The 21,452-nt window shown below is 47.7% G+C and overlaps 1 protein-coding gene across 2 annotated transcripts in view; it reads left to right on the top strand.

Annotated features, from left to right (window-relative positions):
• The window catches only part of TOPAZ1 (testis and ovary specific TOPAZ 1), a 2,616,805-nt gene that overhangs the window by 567,633 nt on the left and 2,027,720 nt on the right, over nucleotides 1–21,452 (top strand). For both annotated transcript variants that reach the window (XM_069648829.1, XM_069648828.1), the window contains exon 5: nucleotides 15,840–15,895. In XM_069648829.1, the coding sequence (XP_069504930.1) occupies nucleotides 15,840–15,895 (56 nt within the window). The remainder of the gene's footprint in view (nucleotides 1–15,839; nucleotides 15,896–21,452) is intronic.

Raw genomic sequence — 21,452 nt, 5'->3', positions numbered from 1 at the left:
AGACTGAAGCCGCCCTGAACTTGTAGCCTCGGGGCGGTGGGGGGAGTGGGGAGGCGGCATAAAAAAAGGGGCAGTGGAGAGCAACGTGAAAGGGCACTGGACAGCCTGCATGGAGATGTGGACCAGGCTGCCAGCCCCCATAGTGCGGCAAGAAGGCAGGAAAGCGAGACAAGGTCTAGGGGGCCGGAAGGAAGAATGAAGACGGACGTTACACTAAAATGAAAGGGGCCCGGGCTGCACAGAGCGGGCACGGGGTGAGAAAGGCGACGGAGGAAGAGGCAAAAGCAGCTTCCACCTGAGAGAGAGAAAGAAAGAAGAGCAGAAGAGAGCAACACCGATAAGACTCTGCAGGATCTCCCTGAGGTGACCAGGAGAGGGGCATAGCAGAGACAGGAGTACAATAACCCCGATAAAGGGCGAAGGGACAAGGCGACCCACCGCCACCCACCTCAAAGGGTCCGGTGCTCTGTCATAAGAGCCCTAGAAGCGGCACAAGGCCTACCCAAGGCAAGAGCACCAAGAGGACCCCCTTTCCCGGGCACTCAAGAGCAGCCTTTATAAGGAGGGAACGGAGAAACCAAAGGGAAACGTCCTAAAACCTACACCAGCACTTCGGGAACTCTGGCCCTGGAGGAGGGAAAACACTGAGCGGGTAGCTGCCCAGAGCAGTCCCTTAAACTCCAACAATACAGAAGACAACGAAAACTGCAGGGTACTGTGTTGCGGAGCCCAACTGAAATGGCCATGGCGGTCACGAAAGATGACATTGCCAGGATCATGGCAGAAATCGGAGCGCTTCGATCAGACATCCAGACGTTCATATCTGAAATAAGGAGGAAGGTGGGGCGAATAGAGGGAAAGGATGAGAATCCAAGAACAACCAAACCAATGTGTGTAATAGAAATGAAGTTGAACGCTAGAATGACGGATATTGAACTGCGTGAAGAAGAAATAACGTGCAAGATGGACGATACGGAAAATCGGGAAAGGTCGAACTTGCGGATCATCGACCTGTCTGAAAGGGAAGGTGAAACCCCACTGCAGGTAGAAAGAAAAGTCCAAGACATAAATCTCCTGTTTGAAGACGAGAGTGGAAAAGTGGTGTCAATTGAAAGAGCTCACAGTGGGGCAGAGTCTTCGGAGGAGGACCCCGATCAATTGTGGTCAAATTCCTAAGCTACAAAGAGGTAGAAATTCTCAGGAGGGCAAAACAGAAACAGGACTTGGAATTTCAAGGATCAAGAATAAAAATATTTCATGACCTGTCCAACTTCACTTTGGCAAGAAGGGCATGCAAGCAGCTCACCATGTGGCTCACACAGCAGGCAATCGGATACAAGTGGGGATACCCATTTGATTTAACATTCACATATAAAGGGGAGGACTATAGAATCACCAAGCCTGAAGAAGCCAAACAAGTCCTGAAAAGCCTAACGGACCATCTGGGCTCACGGGGTCCAGTTGGCCCCAAGAAGTTGCATCCACACACACAGATGAGCAGGGCGGCACCACCAGGAGGCAAAGAAGGGGTAAAATGGGAAGAAAATACTTCAGGCCGAACCCCGCATCACCACCAAATCCTCCATGAGAAGGTATGGAAAAGGGTAGCACGTGAGGCGCTTGCAGACCGGTACAAGTACAACACACAATCGCAAAAGGGAAAATAGGATAATGGAAGGGGGAATGAGCTCAGGAAAACTGTTAATGACATAGGGGTGGACGGTGGTTAAACCCGGGTGACCCTCAGTATTTGGAGGGCGTCTCAAGCCATGGAGCTAGTGCCCGGGTTACAGGCCGTGTTTCAGTTAACGGGGTTAATTATGGTTAATTTTTGGGGACGGGGGAGGGAAGCAAGCGGTCACGTAAATCCAATCTGGAGGTGTTGAATGTAAGGAAATTCGGGCTACTTTGAGATAAGAGCTTGGATCCGCCATAATGGGAACTGGACTGGAGAGGATAGAGATGTCCAACGCAAGATCGCGGGGAACAATGCGAAGGGTGGGCACATTAAATGTCAAGGGGCTTAACTCGCCCAACAAGAGATCCCTGCTAGTGAGAGAATTTGAAAGAGGAGAACTAGATGTCCTCTTTATACAAGAGACCAGGTCCAATGCGGGGGAGGGAAGAGCGCTGAAGGGAAGAACGGTGGGGCAAACATACTGGGCTTCTGGGGAACAAAAGAAAGGTGGAGTGGGGGGGAGTCCTTAGTAAACAGTTCAGAATGGAAAACCCAACAATAGAGGCGTCAGAGGGAGCCAGGCAACTGTCCATCCGGGGCGAGTGGGCAGCGACACAAATCACCCTAATGGGAGTTTACACGCCCACCCAAGAGCTTGGGCCGTTTAATGAGGTTGCACTGGACTCTGAGGGACTGGGAAAGATCTGGTAGTGGTGGTGGGGGGTGGGGGGTTTAACGTCTGGGCAGACCGCCGTATGGACAGGCAGCAGACAACCTTGTGGAGCAAGAGCCCCGGTGGAAGCGAGGCTAAGTGGTTTGTGTCAACTCTCGAGGAGGAGGGCTTGGTGGACGTATGGAGGTCTTGTAATCTGGGCAAAAGGGAAATGCATTCAGAGGTACATGAAACCTTCACAAGGATTGACTATCTGTTGATTGATATAGCGAATAGATCAAGGGTGCAAAACAGTATAATCCACCCAGTATCCTGGTCGGATCAAGATATGGTCATAGCAACTTTACAGCTAGAGGGGATGGGCCAAAGAGAGACCAGGTGGAGATGCAATGAAACCTTATGGAAGGAAAAGCTCTATGCGGAGGACTTACGCACTGCAATAGAGGAGTACTTCGAATTTGACAATAATGGCGAAGTGAACATGGGCACGGTATGGGAAGCAGGAAAGGCAGTATGGAGGGACCACCTCGTAAAGGAAGGGGCTAGTCGCAAGAGCCAACAGAAACTGCGGGAGGACAAACTAAGGGGTGAGATTGTGGAACTCTGGGCAAAGCTGCATGCTCAGGGGGAGTACTGCAAAGAACATCTCTCAGCCCTTAAAGGAAAGAGGGAAGAGTTGAGGGCTCTAGGGCCGCGGGACATAATTAGGAAATTGAAGTACCTAAAACAGGCATACTATGAAAAGGGAGACAAGGCAGACAAGATGTTAGCTGGCAGACTCCGAGCACAAAGGGAAGAGATGGGTCGAAGCGATTCAAACAGAAGAGGAGAAAAGGGTGCGGGCAGCGGAGGAAATAGCTGGCCAATTCGCTAAATACTATTAAGTCCTGTACTCCTCGGGGTCAGAGCAGGGAGGGGGATGGCAGACTACATAGTAGTGGCTGGTCTGACACACCATAGAGAATCCGAGTAAACCCTCTTGGAAGCAGACATCACTGCAGAGGAGGTGCAATATGGCTTCCCCCAGGGGGTGCCCCCGGAGGAGATGGCTATAGTCTGGGATTCTACAAGACATTTTCAGACGTCCTGGCCCCCCACCTAGCTACCCTTTTTAATCATATAAGAGAAGTGGGACAAGCCCGCCGTCATTTTCCAATGCTTGCATAGTAGTAATCCCCAAACCAGGAAAGGATCTCACAAGCTGCAAGTCGTACCACCCCATTTTGCTCTTTAACGTGGAAGCAAAAATATACACCAGAGTTCTTGCCACACGCTTGGAGGACATTCTGCCCCGCGTGGTGCACCCGGACCAGGTGGGCTTCATAAAAGGGAGGCAGGGAGCAGATGCCAATGCGGAAAACATTGAACTTCATGGAACACTCGCGAGGAGCAGAAGGGAACCACGCTCTCCTCTGCATGATATGATATTGCATTTGTAACGCGCCTATACACAAGTGTTTCAAGGCGCGACGAGGCAGGGAGGGGGGAACAGATGGAAGACAGACAACGATCCTACTAGGCCAGGTGTCAATCAGATCGCGCAAGTGCATGGGTGGAGGGGAAGGGAAAGGGTAAGGGGAAAGGGAGGGGGGAAAGTGCAATACAGGGTAGTGGAACAACAGATACATAATGGGGCCAAACTGGTGGCAATTGCAAGGTAAGTGCAGACAAGTGCTGGGAAAGGGGGGCTGTCGGGATACAAAGACAGTCCCGTAGTGCAGAGGTTGCCAGGGAGGCAGTGCAAGTGGAGAGTGGCCCAGTTGCAGGTAGAGTGCAGTTTCAAGAATTAAGCAGGGGAGGGGGGGGAGAAGGCAGAAGCAAAGAGGAAGGTTTTGAGGTGCTTCCGGAACCGGAGATGGTTCTCCAAGTTTCCGGGAGGCAGGGAGGCTGTTGCAGAGGGAGGCCCCAGCCGAAGAAAAAGATCTATCACCAACTTGTTGCTTGGAGAAGCGACTGACCCTGAGGGAGTTGGAGGCGGATGAGCGAAGAACTCGAGAGGAAAGATATTTAGGAAGGGAGAGTTGAAGGTATTGAGGTCCCAGGCCCCAGAAGACCTTGTGTACCATGCAGAGGGTTTTGAAGTTAATCCTTGCAGCCACTTGGAGCCAGTGCAGAGATTTAGTCCTGGAGAGATGAGATCCCTGGCCTCGAGGCCAAGGACAAGTCTTGCAGTCCTGTTCTAGATAAGTTGCAGAGGGCGGGGAGTAGAGGGAGGCAGATTTTGAAAGAGGCTGTTGCAATAGTCCAGCCTAGAGAGAACCAGAGCTATGGAGATGGTGAGCTTCTGGGGGAAGGAGAGGAAAGGAAGAACACCTCTGAGGAGGTGCAGCTGGTAGTGTGATTTCTTAGAGACATCGAGATGTGAGGAGAATGTGGAGTCGAAGATGACCCTAAGGCTTTTAGCCTCGCAGGAACAAGGCCAAGAGAGGCCGGCCAGAGAGGGACAGGAAAGGAGGGAGCGGGTGTGCCGATGAGGAGAATCTCAGTCTTACTGGCATTAAGGCAGAGATCGTTGGTGGCACACCACTCCTGGATAGCAGACAGACAGCGTCGGAGATGAGACTGAGAGGAGGTGGCCGAAGGTAGCCTGAAAATGAGCTGAGTGTCATCCGCATAGCACTGAAAGTTAGACCAGAGAGCGGCAGTGCGGTGGGCAAGAAGTGCCAGGTATTGGTTGAACAGCCGGTGAACACCACAGGTAGAGATGGAGATGGAGGAGAGGAAGGACTCTAGTTGGACCTTGGAGGGTCGATCAGAGAGGAAAGAAGTCAGCCACGCCAGGGCCTGACCGGTGATACCCATGTTATCATGGAGACGGTTGAGCAGCATGGCATGGCATGGCTGACCGTGTCCAAGGCAGAAGAGAGATCAAGTAAGATGAGGACACGGGGGTGTTGGAATCAATCTTCGAGAGCAGGTCTTCACAGATGTTCAGGAGAGCAGTTTCCGTGCTTCTGGCAGCTCTGAAGCCAGACTGATGGTCATGAAGACAACCAACAGGTTCGGTGTGGAGATTAAGCTTGGAGATTGCCAGCTTTTCCAGGAGTTTGCCCAGGAAGGGAGTGATGGGCGATAGACAGGACGTGTCGGCAAAGGGTTTCTTAAGAAGAGGGTGCACAAGGGAGTGCTTCAGGGGGGTTGGGAAGACTCCAGTGGCGAAGGAGTGATTGCAGAAGTCGGCCAGTGCAGGAGCCAGGGAGTCAATGTGATCCTTGATGGTTTTGGAGGAACAGGGATGAACCCGTTTTGATGAGACTCATCGACTTTCATCGATCGGACTTGCCTAGAAAGCTCGTCAGGGGAGAACAGAGGAAAGGCAGAGAAGGAGGAAGAGCAGGGAGTAGAGTGGGTAGGGGAAGAGGAAGAGGAAGAGGGAGGACAGGATGTCCTGAGTTTTAGAGATGAAATGAGAAGCCAGAGCTGTGCAGAGCGCCTGGGAGGGGGCAGGTGAGGTAGAGAATGCAGCAGGATTGGCTAGTTCCTTGCAGATTTTAAAGCTCTGGGCAGAGTTGTTAGATGCCGCAGAGATGCGGGCTTGGATGCGCCCTTTCTTCTTGGTGCAGACAGAGAGCCGGTATTGCCTTTGAAGCAGGTGGGATGTACCAGAAGCACACCATTTCCACTCAGCCACCCTGCACTTGCGTTTGAGGGTCTCCTACCACGGCCAAAAAACCGTTGTACCAGGAATTGCACTTGGCTTTGGGCTTCAAACGGATCCTCATGACCGGGGCAAGAAAGTTTAGAGTATCAGAAATAGCGAGTGGAGCATGGAAAGGGCTGTCATGGTGTGAGTCAGCCAAGGCGGGTGGGGGGTGAGAAAGTGGTGGCGAAAACCTGAACTGACACGCTTCATGGGTCAGATAACTGAGAAGGTGGGTGGCAGTGCTGGAGTTGGCGTAGCCTGGTGGGAGGAGAGGGTGAGCTGGGAGGAAAGGAGAAAATTATCACTCCAGGAGAGAGGAGTGGTGAGAGGGATAGAAAGGGGAAGGTCTGAGGGGATCATAACATCCAGGGTGTGCCCTGCAGAGTGAGTTGGGCCAGAGGGGAGAATAGAGTGTGAGTCGCAGAGGTCACAAAAGAGTACAGAGGAAGGACAGGAAGCATCCAGGTGGATGTTAAATTCTCCAAGAAGGAGTTGTTGAGTGGTCGAGGACAGAAGGGAAGAGAAAAAGGTCCTCCCATTCAGAGAGGAAGGAAGAGATGTGACCAGGTCACCGATAGATTGTAGCCACAGTAAGGGAATGGCTAGCAGAGAGAGAGCCTGCAGACGAGGCATTCGAAAGAGGAATAGGCCTGCGTAGTAATGACAGAGGCAGGAATCCACTCGGGGAAGATCAGGGCTACACCCCATCTGGAGCGGTTGGACCTGGGCGCAGAGAGGATATTGGAGCCGTCAAGGAGGAGAGTGTCAAAGCTTGTGACAGAGCTAGCCGTGAACCGTGTCTTGGTGAGACTGAGGACATTGAGGTCAAGTTTCTCCAAGGGGCGGCAGATGTCAGAGGGTGTCCAGTCATAATATCGAAAAAATAAAGTCGAATGACAAAAAAGTCGAATCAATAATGTCGAAAAAAAAAAAAGTCGAATTTGTTTTTTTATTATTTATATATTTTTTTTGGGTTTGGTAAGTAAAAAAAAGGGGTAAAATAAAAAAAAATAGAAAAAAAGGGGGGTTGGGGGGGAACCCCCCCATTTCGAATAAAAAACGTATTAAAAAAAAATTCGACTTTTTTTTTTTCGAGATTATTTTTTCGACATTTTGACTTTCGATTTTATTGATTTCGATTTTATGTCTAGGAACCATGTCAGAGCAGTGTTTGACAGCTGATCAACAATTGAATTGTTTATATGAAACCATTAACACATTATAAATATGTAAAAAATAAGTGTACCTGGAGTAAAAGACACTTCAAATGGAGTTTGTCCTTCCACGTATTCCTCATCTTTGATATTCGATATCCAGCTTCAGATGCTTTTGGAAAAAGAATTTCTGCAGAGGGCAATGTGCGTCGATGGCATCAACTCGATGTCCTTTGAGGGCTTCCGCCTTGAGGATGTCATCAAAGGCATATCTAGCACACACAGCGCCCGTTGGCTTCAGTTCCATTTTTCCGTGATAGCTTTAGCTTCGAGAAATACAGCGCGCTTCTCCACTTTCACAGTGATTTCATTATTTTGAAAGAGAATTGAGAAAATGTCTTCGTCGACACGGACAACCCTGAAGACCTGGTTCAAAAAGTGTTGATTGTGGGTCGAAAATGTCATTGACCGATCCACATCGCATATGTTTGGTGCATCAGGGTAGACCAAACACCTTGAACTGCTCCAGCTCCTGTCGATGACAGGAGAGGCCTTGAAGGAACGAAAGGGGAAATTGAAGGTAGGTTGAATCCCTAAATCTCCTACCGTGGCCAAAAAACCTTCGACTGACGAGTCGAGAGACGACTCTCCTCGGAGGAAGGAGGTTAAGCGTTTGAGATTGAGGAGTGGCTTTCACCACTCCTCGTCCTCAAAGTCTAAGAAAAGGCACCATAGGTCTCCTTCTTCGACTTTGTCGGATGCTTCCCCTGAGAGGGTATCTTGCCAACTAAAAAATCTATTCCGGCCGAGTGCAAGGCCTTCAGAGCAGAGATGCTCAAAATATTTGAAAAACTGAACAAAACGGAAGCCTCAAAGCCATGCTCCTACCGCTCCTTCGAAAGAAGCCGTGAAGGAAAGGGTTCAACCTAAATCCGGTGCTCCTTCAATCCCGGGACGAAGGCCCGATCCACATCGGGAGCAGTCGAGGCCTCTATCCGATGCCGTAATATCGAAGGATCAGCCGAGCCGAAAGCACAAGTCGAGGTAGTCTACTCCATCGACACCTTCGACGCCAGCTGCACCATTATTGCCAGTTGCGCCATCGAAGCTGAGCGCCCCACTAAAGCCTATGGTGCCAATGAAAAAAAATGTTGACGTCTTCTCCAGCGTCAAATCCATTGTTTATGAAACCCCACAGACCTGAGAAGACCTATGTAACACTGCCAAGAAAATACTATTTTAAATCTTACTTCTGTATAGGAGGAGAATGAATAATCAGATGACGAGGCTCCATTTGGCCTCCAATATGGTACGCCAAATGTACCTCAGTTTTATAGCAGAGGAGTCAAGGTTGAGAGACCTCCATGACTACCTATAGATAGCAAGTGGGGTGGACACCTCACCTGAGTTGGAGTTTGGGAGACCAGAGGCTGGGAGCATTCTGATGCTTCCTACAGCCAACTCATGTCCAAGGTAGTGGGCTACATTGGGTGGAGTAGGCCTCCATTGCCATTCAAACAGGATGATTTAACAGACGTCCTCAGTCAGATCATAGATTACCATTTCATATTGTCTTGCAAAGAAAGTGTGGCGACGAATTGGGAAACACTGGAAACCAATCCAGCTGTAAATAAAAACTTGACCAAGAAGTGCCGCTCTTCCAGTAGTGACCCCCGACTGATGAAACCCCCCACTCCAGAGAGTCTGGTGGTGCAGGTAGCTACTGCAACATCTAAGCAAGCGGCTTACCCTACCATCCCTTCAGATGGGGACGACAAAAGAGTAGATGGATGGGCAAGGAAGGTATTTTCTGTAGGGAGTATGGCACTCAAATCTGCCACCTCCACATGTGCCCTTGCAAAATGTACGTTCACTCTATGGGACTGCATTTCCATGGCAGCAGAGCACACTCCTGAAGGGAATGAAAGAGACGGGTTCTTAGTCATAGTAAGAGACGGCCAAGAAGCCATGTGTGAGTCACTGTCAGCTGAATCCAGAACTGACTGAAGAATCAGTATAGCCATGGCTACTAGCACAGTTGTGCGCAGGTTTGCATTGTTGCGGAAGTCAGATTTTGTACCGGATGTGCAATCCAAACTTCTCAACATGCTCTTTGACGGGTCTCACCTTTTTGGCAACAAGGCTAACGAGTGTCTTGAGAAGTTGCAGACCTCGAAGGTGGCAGCCAAATCTTTAAGTGCTGCTGTTGGGCAACCTCAGCCTTTTGAAGCTAGTGGACAACCTTGGAGGGGTAGATCTTTTTGCCACTACTCAGTTGGAAGGGCGAGAGTAATGGCAGGACAAAGGGCCCAATGAAAATGTCCTTGTGGTGGACGAGGAAGATGTGCAAAGCCAGCTCAAGCAGGGGCATCTTTACAACCTGCCACTGCATCAGCCACCTCAAAACCTCTGCGGTCTTGAGTCACAGTTCACCAGTGGGAGGCAAACTGTCTCAGCATCTAGAAGAATGACAAGACATTACTTCGAATGCTTGGGCTTTGGAACAGTAGCCCACGGTTACTGCCTTCGTTTTATACAGAGACCTCAGGGAACCACTCTTTGAGGATTCCAGATCCACTCCTTGTGCAGGAGATTTTAATCCTGGTAGGGAAAGGCACTATAGAACCGGTGCCTGTAGTGGAGAGGAACAAGGGTTTGTATTCCCTTTATTTCCTAATACCCAAAAAGTATGTAGGACTGAGACCCATCTAGGACTCGAGATACTTGAACAAGTTCCTCAGGAAGGACAATTTCAAGATGGTCACTTTCTCTTATCCTTCAGGCCCTCCACCTCCAGGATTGGATGGGGTCATTGGACCTTCAGGATGTTTATTTTCATGTGCCAATCCATCTCGAGCACAGAAAATACTTGAGGGATGCAGTTGTCGGTTTGCATTATCAATTTTGAATTCTGCTATTCGTTCTGACCTCCGCCCAAGGGTTTTTACCAAACTTAAGGCGTTAGTGGCAGCGAGTCTCGAGAGAGGGGGGATTCACGTCTACCCCTACCTGGATGAATGGCTGATCAGGGCGCTCTCTCCTGAACAAGTCCTGGATCATCTCAACATCACCTGCCACTCCCTTCACAGACTGGGCTTCTTCCTCAATTACAAGAAGTCCCATAGGATACCTTCTCAGAAACTCCAATTCATCAGAGCTGTTCTGGATAAATAGTTGTGAATGAGCTCGCCACCCGAGGTGTTGGCTCAAGAAATTCGACAGATTGTCTCCAAATTTCTAAGGGGCCAGTGTCTCCCACCCTTCGATTCTTTTTGAGGTTACTCGGCCTTATGGCATCCTGCATTTTTCTGGTGCAAGAGGCCCGTCTGAGAATGAGATCTCTTCAATGGGCTCTCAGAACTCAATGATCCCAGTTCTCAGGAAAGATGTTGGACCTACTTCAGGTTCCAAGCAGGGTTGCACAGGATTTTATGTGGTGGGCCTGCAAGGACAACATTCTTAAGGGAGAACTTTTTACCAACCATGGCCGGAGAGAACAGTAGTGACGGACACCTCACTCACGGGGTGGGGAGCCCACACCAACGATCTGACAGTCAGCGGTTGTTGGTCTCCATCAGAGTCCTAACTACATATCAATCTTTTGGAGCGGAGGGCAATCAGAATTAGCGCTGAAGGCCTTTCTGCCCTCTTTAAAGGGAAAGAATGTCCTGATAATGACGGACAAAGCAGTGGCCATCTAGTACCTCAACAAGAGAGGTGGTGTAGGGTCACTTGCACTGTGCAGAGAGGCAATACAGCTTGGGTATTGGGCAATTCAAGAAGTAATCTCCCTATCAGCAGTTCACCTGGCCGGAGAGGAGAACACGGCGGCAGGCACTGTGAGAAGGCAGAACACAGTCTCCCACGTGTGGGAGCTAGCACAGGAAGTCCTTAAAGAGATTTTCACCCTTTGGGGAACCCCAAAGTGGATCTGTTCGTGACCAGTGTCAACTGGAAGTGTGAACTGTATTATTCCAGGGAATTTCCCAGAGAGGAGATCTAGCAGACGCGTTTGTGGTGGACTGGGAATATCGACTTCTGTATGCGTTTCCTCCTGTCCCCGTCATTCCTCACGTGATCAGGAGGCTGAGGAAGTTTGAGAAACGCATGATCTTTATTTCCCTGGATTGGGCCAGGAGGACGTGGTACCCAGACATTCTGGACATGTCCATCTGTCCTCCAATAAGTCTTCCACAAAGAGAGTGCCTTCTCTCGCGAGAGGAGGGTTGGGGCCTCCACCCAGAGGTCAAAACACTCAACCTTCACGCTTGGGTTCTGAAAGGCTGAGATACAAGGATTAGGACTCCCGGATGATGTAATGGAGATTGGTGCAGAGAAAAGAATGTAGTTCCTTTTCTTTTTCTTTTTTAAAATTATTTATTTTTTATTTGTACATTTTACAAAACAGCAAGGAACAGTTAACAGTAAAGTAAAACGATATAGTTACATGCAGATAAGAGAATACATGTTTACAAACTCAGAACTAGTACATTTATAGAAATTCATCCCAGATTTTTGTATACAAGTTAAGCTTCCCTCGTTTCCTATGAATCACTCTCTCCATGTTGGCAAGACAGGTAATCTCCTCAATCCAATCCACCGCCGTCGGAGCAATCCGAGATTTCCAGCTCCTTAATATCATCTTTTTGCATATACAAGCCCCCCGAACAACATTGTTTTCTGAGAGACTGAAAGATCTTCAAGCAACTCATCACAACCTAAAACCATTGTTTTGAAATCCAGAGCCATATCCTGATTTAAAATCCGCAGGCAAATGCTACATACATCTTGCCAAAATCCGCAGACACGTGTACAGTCCCAGATCATATGCTCTATACTACCCACTCCATTACCACAGTTCCAGCAGTCATCAGAATCCACCAAACCTCTCCATCAATCTTTCTGGACTCCAGTACACTCTGTTGAGGATTTTAATTTGTCTTGAACGTTCTTCTAAGTTTATCGAGCAAAGTTTAACATTAGCACACATCCCCATCCCCATCTCAGAAGAAATCACAGAGTCCAATCTCCTGCCCCAATCTGCTCTCAGTTCTGTATTCTCTCTATAATTGGACACAATTCGATTGTATATCCTGCTCGCTATGGATCCACAACCTGGTTCATTTTCCTTTAGAAAGAGGTCCACAATAGTACCACCCTGCTTATCCACCTCCCTTATACATCTTTTCCATTTCCTGAATTCACCATTGGAATAACCGTCAATGTTATATTTAGCACATAACTCTTCATCAATCCATTTACCATCCTTAGGAACATCACTAAACCAGTTATACCACTGAGAGACCACTCTGGCCAAAATAAAGGTTTACCCCTCTCAGCTATTCCCGGGTTCAACCAAATTGAAGCATGGGAAGTCTTCAAAGCCTTCGAGCCCAACATTTCATGTATACTCTTCTAAGTCTCCTTCAAGAACACAGTTAATGGAACTTTCCTACATTGTCTATTTGTGGCCGTGAGGATTGCTCTATGGGGAAGTGGGCCTAATTGATTCGCCTCTGCCACAGCCCACCTATCTGGCGTTTCCTTCAAGAATGGGACTATAAAGTGACTACAAAAGGCCAGATGATGAGCTTTAAAATTTGGCAGACCAAGTCCCCCTTTCTCCATAGGCAGTTAAAGCTTCCATAGCTGATGCCTTGGCAGTTTATCATCCCAAAGAAATGATTGCAGCCAGCTATCAATTTTTTTTCCGATAAAACTGACTTATCTTCATGGGGAGCATGCCCAATATGTAATTAATTTTCGGAACTGCATTATGTAGTTCCTTTTCTATGTAGGACTCTGGGTGTTTTATCCTTTCTGCTATCTTTAGCCAATTTGGGGCTCCATATTGGTACTATTAAAGGCTATTTGGCAGCACTGTCAATATTTAAGTGCTCGTCGGAGGAATGTCCATACTTCAAAATTCCACTGGTGACACAATTTCTAAAGGGGCTCACTAATGTGTGGACCTTTTTGAACCTACACTCATGTCCCTTAAGGTTGTTATCCTTTAAAACCATTATATTGGTAGCTCTCACATCAGCCCGTAGAGTGAGCGAATTGCAGGCACTTTTGTCCAAGCCACCGTTTACTATCTTTAACAAGGATAGGGTTGTTCTAAGGTGTTAGACCTTCACTTTTACCCAAAATCATTAGATTTCCACATAGGACAAAACATCGTTTTGCCTTCTTTCTATAGCCCCTCCTCCTGGCAAGGAGAAGGAGAGGTTACATAGGTTGGACCCTCATAGAGATTTAAGGTTTTATAGATCGACTACCAGAATTCTGTATTGATGATCAACTTTTCATTGGCTATACTCGCCCAAACTGGGCCAGTCTGTTACTAAACAGACCTTATGCAGATGGATCATTTTGGCCATTTCATAATATTACAGGCTTGCAGCGAAGAATCCTCCTGAAGGTTTAGGGCTCATTCCACCAGGAGCATGGTTACCTCCACAGCCCTGCAAAAGGGCATACCGATAAGTTTTTGTGAAGCTGCAACGTGGTCTACTATCCACACTTTTACAAAGCATTACTACCTGGAATCGTCCCTTGGTCAGGAAAGTAGCTTTGGAAAAGTAGCCCTTCACTCAGTTCATAAGAACCATTAAAATATAATTCTACTCCCTCCACCAAATCAAATACTGCTTTGGGAGCCTATCAAAGATGAGGAATACGTGGGAAGACGCAATCCATTCGAAGAACAAGTTACTTACCCCTGGTAACGTTCTTTCGACAGGAAGTTCCTCCCTCGTTTTGAAACACTTCGCGCTTTGAAACACTTGTGTATGGGTGCGCTATAAATAAAATATAATCATAACACATATTCCTCATCTCCCTCCCAACCTACCCCACAGTAGAATTTCCCATGCTATTACAGCTTTTGTTCCTTCATTGCTGAGTACGGTCATTCCTGTGGTTATGCAGGTATTTCTACTTTAAAGGGGGAAAAAACAAAACTGTAGCTGCGGGCGCTGCATGTGGAACATATGCCTACGATGACCTCCTCGAGACAGAGGCCCTCGACGGACATAGTCATACAGGGCCCTCTGCCAAATTTTGTTTTTCCGAAGCAGCTGAAGCTGCATACCGAATATCATAGATGAGGAATACGTGGGAGGAAAATCCAGTTGATAGAATGTTACCTGGGGTAAGTAACTTGTTCTTCTATAGAATTTCCACTCTCAAATACGTAAACTGATAAATCACATCTTCAATTGTGGAAAAAGGATTTACTATTCCAAGAAATAAAATGGCCAGCTAGGTCTGTAAGACGAGAATTCCACTACTGCTTAGATTAATATTATAGCAGTAAGGATTTAGCGAGACAGTGCATTGACTCCAAGCCTTATTCAATGGCAATTCATCATAGGGTTTAAATGACTGCTCATGAGCCAACTTTAGAGGCCGAAGCCCCTCAGTCACCTGAGGAGGGACAGAAAGACTTGTAGGATGAAAACACACAATGCAGAGTGACATTGGTGAAAGGTTTCTCGACTCCAGTCCATTAACTCACAAGAGTATCCACCAGAGTCTCATCTTCTGCCTTTTAATCTCCACACATGCAGTGAAACCATGACTCGGAGGTAGGCTAAAGCACATGGAATCCTCCCAGAATTACAAGCAAATATGTCATCTTCTTCCCATAGTTACCTTTGTGTAAAGTCTTTATTTCTTTCACGGTGCTAATTTCCAGCACCTGCTTGCCACCATGACCCCACTTCCAGGCTGGCTCAAAGCAAACCTATAGAGGGTTCCAGAGAAGATGATCTGATCACGTTTGTCACAGTTCTTGTTCCATGAACTGTTATGAGGCAAGTCCTCCAATGTGCATGTACATCCAAATTGCACTTTGAAGTTAGAGAGATCGAGGAACTCTTGACTCATGCAGCCAAGAATCATTCCATCTTAATTCTTTGATCAAAGCATATCCCATTTGACTCCTACGACCAGCATTCTTTACTCGATACAGCATGTAGTCAATAAGTGTGGGCTGTTATCACCCGGTACAGATAGAGGAGCTGGTGGTCATTGCTATTAGCACCCGGGTTCACCTCCCTGGGTGCTGGTAGCAATGTTTTAGTTTGAAACAAGTGGTCATGGAGAGCATGCATCCCATTGTTTAAAGCAAATGCTCGCCCAACATGTCCCCAATGTAAATGGAAGCAGGGCTCCAAGTGGAACCCCTCTTCCATTTCCCTGGTTGCTCGGGCCATATGAGGGTCGGCGCACTAGCACTGCTGCAGCAGCAAAAGATGAGTAGGAGCTAGGCGAGACAGCAGCAGGGACTCAGGGAAGAGGGGGGAAAGATGGCAGGTGTGAGCAACAGTGAGGTTGCTCAGAACTCTGGCTTGAATGCGAATCGGCCCATTTTCTAAGCAACCTGAGTTGCTGTCGCATCTGCCCCAGATGCTAAAATTAATTTTTAAATGAACCCCGGAGCACTCGCCTTTTGCTTGCTTTTGTTTTTGACAAACTATTTGACAAAATTGCAGCCTCTTGGTCATTTATTGCGACATAAGGATTTAGCTCTCATTTGAAGATGTTCAGTGCTGCCTCCTTTTTACCATTCATGTGCTGCTAATTGGAAATCATTGAAGAAACATGTTCTTTGTATTTTCAAATATTGGTGAAATATTTTAAGTGTTCAAGCTTTCTAAATAGTGTTTTTCTTTTTGTTTACAGTTTCACCTGCCAGTACCAGATGAAGTTAAAGAGGAAAATGTTATTGGTGGAAAAAGGTTTGTTTGAAATCTATGTGATGACCTTGCATGCAAATGAACTTGGTAACTGTGGAACTGTATAAGTTGTGAGAGATCCTGGAGCTTATGACGGGCAACCTTTAGAGCAAATTGCCGAGCATGGGCACTTTGTTAATATAAAGGTAGCAGTGTGCTTGTTTACCATCTATTGAGTCAGACTTGGGTAATGCCTCAGAATAGTAGATATATATTATGTGGTGGTACGTAACAAGGATCATATACCTAAAATTCAGGTTCTGTATATTGCCATTAGCAATGTGTTGTGTTCTGCATTCCTGTTCTATTTTCGATTTAGGATGCTCTACTGTTGATTCTTATGGTGGGATAAGGGGGTTCTATTCAGTTGGTCTGCGGCTGTCCGATGTAAGCAACGCTCTGAAGGCTATATATATATGAGCACTTGCCTGGGCTTTGGATCAGTCTCATTTCAATTAGTGACGTGTTGCGACTGTGCAGAGGGGTGGCCAGTCGGAGGCTGCGGAGACCCCCCTGAGGTGTTGTTACCACGGCAAGGGAAAGATGTGGTGCGAGCGTGTGCTAAGTCAACGTTCCCTGAGGCCGTTCAGCTTTTCGGAGTGGCGGCTGCAGTCGGCCGAGGGTGGCAAGGAGTCCCCACAGATCTTTTTTTTTTTTAGAGGAGCAAGGAACCCCTAGAACTTGTGGCAAGCTATGCAGCCGTCTTAAGGACATTAAGCCATACTTGTGAATTGGGGCTTTTAGCAAACTCGTTGATCCCGGACTAGCTGGTGTGGTGCACCAATAACGCCAGGGTACAGGAGAACCTTTTGGCTAAGGATCCGACTCTAGAGCAAGCTGTTGAAGTGACGAGCATGGAACAGACTGCTCACTACATGAAAAATATGAAGCTAGACAAACCAATTCAATCACTGTGTGCCATCAAGTCAAAGGTGGGGCAAGGGGAACAAGGAAATTAAGTGTTTCAAATGTAGGAATGGAATACATTTGTCGACTAGTTTGTTTTGCCTGGCCAGGTACTGTCTGAAATGCAAGAAAAAGTGGCATTTTCCTCGGGTGTGCAAAGAGGGTATGATCAACGTAGTTGAACCAGTGGGTTCACGCCCCAAGCAGTAAGTGCTCCAAACATCTCGGCCTCAAACGGCAGAAGGGAGGGCTCTACATGTTTCATAAATCTCTGCCATCACTGGAAGCAGGCGGGCCCGATGGAGGATTTCACCTTGAGTGGATAGATTATACCCATGAAGGTGGTCACCATGGAAAATTATGAGGTAAAACGTTCACAAGAGCCTTGGATGGGCGAATAGAAGAACTGAATGAGCATGATATTCAGCCTTGTGGGTACAGTGAGGTTGAAATTGAGTTATTGGTACATTTCCAGCATCAATTGATGTCATGATCACTGCTTCCAAGGAGCCAGGACCAGCCCAACGTCCTTGGAAGCAGGCCCCTAACCCTAATCCTAGGCACCAGCCGGTCCCCACTGGGACCTTTTGGACCTTGTCCTGGCGCCGGTGGCACCAGGCTCATCAAAACCATTGGTCCCGGCACTGGAAGCACCGGGCTCATAATAGGTGTGAGGATGCTTGGGTGGACTTACCTGCAGCAGACCATGCTGCTTACTTACCAGCCACTTAGAAGCTATCTAAGAACAGGAACTACTTTCTTACCTGGGTGGGGCAGCTCCACTTCCTGGATACAGCACTGGAACTCTTCTGGAAACTGGAACTCTTTTCTTACCTAGGCGGGGCCGTGGAAGAAGACGCCTCATCACTCCAAGGCTATTTAAACCACACCCGATAGATGAAGCGTGCTTCGCGTTATTCTGCATCTGCAGCAGAACGCTCACCGAGTCTGCTCCGGCTTTTCTTCTTCTGATCCTGGACCTGCAAGAATCCTACTTACCATTTCAGTATCCAGACATCATCAGCACCTGCAAAGAACAGAAACAGGTTAGCAAGGCGAACTTTACACGCAGTACTTACTCACCTGATCCATCGGCTGCGGCTGCTTCGTCACGCCGCATCTCCACCTGCAAAGGCAAAAGCATTGCCATACTTACCGGCACGCTGTGGATTCCGGACTTCTTCGTTCTGCATCGCCGCCTGTAAAGACAAAGTATCGTTAACAATTTACTGGCATTCCGCGGACTCCGGCGCTGCAAATCAACATCTGAAAGGCAAAAGAAAAGACATTAAGAAGGTATTTACTTAAGTCCATCCCGCTCGTCGCAATAAAACGCCTGCAAATACTCCGGCGTCTCTTTAACACGAACTAAGCTGCAAGGAAAGAGACAATTAGAGCGCTTGCCATACTTACAAACTTCCAGGCGCTTCACTTCATCTTCCATCTCAAGAGCCCTGCAATACATAAGGGAAAAGCATTATATAGAGTCTGCATATAAACGTGCCACGCATTTAAAGACTATAAAGACAAAAGGTGTCCAGAAACTCACCGCTCGTGTAGACAACGACGGTTACCATCCTCTGAATTCAAGAGGCCTATGTTTCACCAGTGAAGGAACTGGCAACGGCACCCTGCACCAGACGCAGATGGAGAGCCCAGCATTCACCTATATAAGGTGAGCACGTTGACCTGGGGGCTCTACGAAAAAGCTGGGAAGAGAGAGAGAGAGAGAGAGGGACATTCAACTACCCAGACCAATTACCCCCATATTCTTTCACCTGCAGAAACCTCACTCTTCGAGTCCGACACACAGTGCGAAGAGGTTCGACCCCAGAAGCCAATCGAGTCCTGCACATCACTTTTCGAGTCACAGACAGCTTCCTGCCAAGATCCGCGCCTCCGTGGGAATCAGGTGAGCGTTACAGAACGCGAAGCCCACCACAAAACTCCTACCCAGGCGCAATGGAAACCTCAGACACTGATCGACTAGCCCAGTTGCTCGGGGAATTAAGAGCAGAAGTACATGCAGCTCGTCAGGAAACGAACTCTCTAAGAAGAGAACTGATAATTTCCAAGGAGCGAACAGAGGACCTTGCTAGGCAGTTGTTACAAACGCAGGCAGGACAGACACCTTTGCCCGTTCCAGGAGGGAGTTATCCTTCTGCATCAGCTTCAAATCCAGTGCAAATCAATCTGCCCGGTAATGTGCCCTTGGCTCCGCCCGAACGCTTTTCTGGTGATCCAAAGAAATTCGCAGTGTTCATCAACCAGTGCCGCCTACACTTCTTATGTCGACCAGCTGCATTCCCAACAGACCAGACCAAGGTGGCTTTCATGCTTTCTTATCTCAGTGGCAGCGCTGCAGATTGGTCGATCCCGTTAGTCACCCAGGATGATCCGGTTTTACATGATTTTCAGGCCTTCCAGTCCAGCATGGAGAAACTGTTCGCAAGACATGCACAAGGGCAGGCCTTGGACAATGAACTTCTCTCATTACGACAGGGTAATCAAGACCTCTTGACTTATATAGCCTCCTTCAATAGACTCATAGTGGAAACACAATGGCCCGAGGACAAGAGAATAACGCTTTTCTACAGAGGCCTGCGTGGAGAGCTCAAGGATGTGTTAGCGCAAGTTGTGAATCCTCCACAAGAATTTTCTGATTATATTGACTTAGTTGTCCAATTGGACCATAGACTACAGAACAGGAAGGCAGATCGTTCCAGATTTGATACCCGAGTGTTTTCTAAACCACAGACCTCGAATAAGGGAGCTGACACTGTGGAACCCATGCAAATAGGGGGCATGAAAGGACCTTTAACCCAGAAAGAGCGGGAAAGAAGAAGGCAGCTGCAATTATGCCTCTATTGCGGAAACTCAGGACACTTTCTTCGGGACTGTCCAGTGAAACCAGCTAAGAAGACTGTAGGAGCCGCGGATACCTGTACCACAAAGTCAGAGCAGGGAATCGACCTCGCCCGACAAGAGTAGAGGTCCTCTTGCCGAGCGTTAAGATCTGTCCCGTGACCTCGCATTTCGTGATACCCATGGTCCTCATTAGTCCTGAACGTCCGGATCGTTTGCATGCAATTGAAGCTTACATTGACAGCGGAGCAATCGGTAACTATGTGGACCGTGAAATGGTATCAAGGATGAATCTACCCCTTGTCCCTAAGGCAGTAAAAGATGTCATCACTACTGTGGATTGCACGGAGATAGCCTCCGGACCAGTAACGCATGCCACCCAAGAAGTGACGCTAGTGTGTCAAGATGGACACCGGGAGAGAATCGTGTTCGATGTAATCAAGGCCCCACAGTTCCAGATCATTCTGGGAATCCCTTGGTTAGAGAAGCACAATCCTCAGATCGATTGGCGAGCAAAGACGGTTCAGTTTCCAGAGTGTTTTACCACTTGTTATCCTCGGTCTGATGTTTCACTGGCGGCAATCTCTTCTGAGGAGGTTCCCAAATTAACTCCCGAATACCAGGAATTCCAAGACGTCTTCCGGAAGGATCAAGCTAACACTCTGCCTCCTCATAGGTCTTACGACTGTCAAATAGATCTGATACCTGGAACAACTCCTCCTTGCAGCAGGATTTATGCCCTCACCGAGCCAGAGAACCTTCACCTCAGACAGTACCTGGACCAATACCTAGCTAACGGGTTTATCCGTCCTTCAAAATCTCCAGCTTCATCGGCTTTGTTCTTCGTTCCGAAAAAGGAAGTAGACCTTAGGACTTGCATAGATTACCGCGCCCTGAATCAGATCACCGTTAAAAACAGATACCCGTTACCTTTGATCCCTGAACTCCTGGACCAAGTCAAAGATGCATGTATATACACAAAGCTGGATGTCAGAGGAGCCTACCACTTGGTACGGATAAAAGAGGGCGATGAATGGAAAACGGCCTTCCGCACCAAGTACGGGCTATTCGAATATCAAGTGATGCCCTTTGGACTGTGTAATGCTCCTGCTGCTTTCCAATATTTTATGAACGATGTCCTTAGAGAACTCATAGACGTGTGTGTTGTTGTCTACATTGACAACAGCCTCGTCTATTCATCATCTGAAGAAGAACATCAGAGACACGTTAAAAAGGTTCTCGAGAGATTGCGTCAACATAATCTTTTTGCTAAGCTTGAGAAATGCGTTTTCAACGTAACGGAAGTCGAGTTCCTGGGATTCATATTGTCACCTAACGGAGTCCATATGGATTCAAAGAAAGTTGATGCAATTATCAAGTGGCCATCACCAACCTCTGTAAAAGGAGTTCAAAGCATGTTAGGATTCGCTAACTTTTACCGCAGATTCATTCCTGAATTTTCTCGGATAGTCCAGCCCATCACCGCTCTGTTGAAAAAGAACAAACGTTTTGAGTGGTCTTCTGAAGCAGAACAAGCTTTTCAGGACTTAAAAGCTAAATTCATTTCTGCACCTGTTTTAAAACATCCTCGCCCAGAACTTCCTTACATTGTGGAAACGGATGCTTCTAGTCTTGCTATGGGGGCAGTGTTATCACAAAGAGATCCGGTCACACACCAACTACATCCTGTTGCCTTTTGGTACCGCAAGTTTTCGCCTCCCGAGATCAACTATTCAATTACAGACAAGGAACTTTTGGCCATCAGATCGGCCTTTAAAGCCTGGCGGCA

This window comes from Ambystoma mexicanum, chromosome 2q (genome assembly GCF_040938575.1).
Source record: "Ambystoma mexicanum isolate Mex_15411 chromosome 2q, UKY_AmexF1_1, whole genome shotgun sequence".
In the NCBI taxonomy this organism is placed as follows: domain Eukaryota; kingdom Metazoa; phylum Chordata; class Amphibia; order Caudata; family Ambystomatidae; genus Ambystoma; species Ambystoma mexicanum.
Note: the sequence above shows the minus strand (reverse complement) of the source record. Positions and strands in the feature narration are given on the sequence as shown.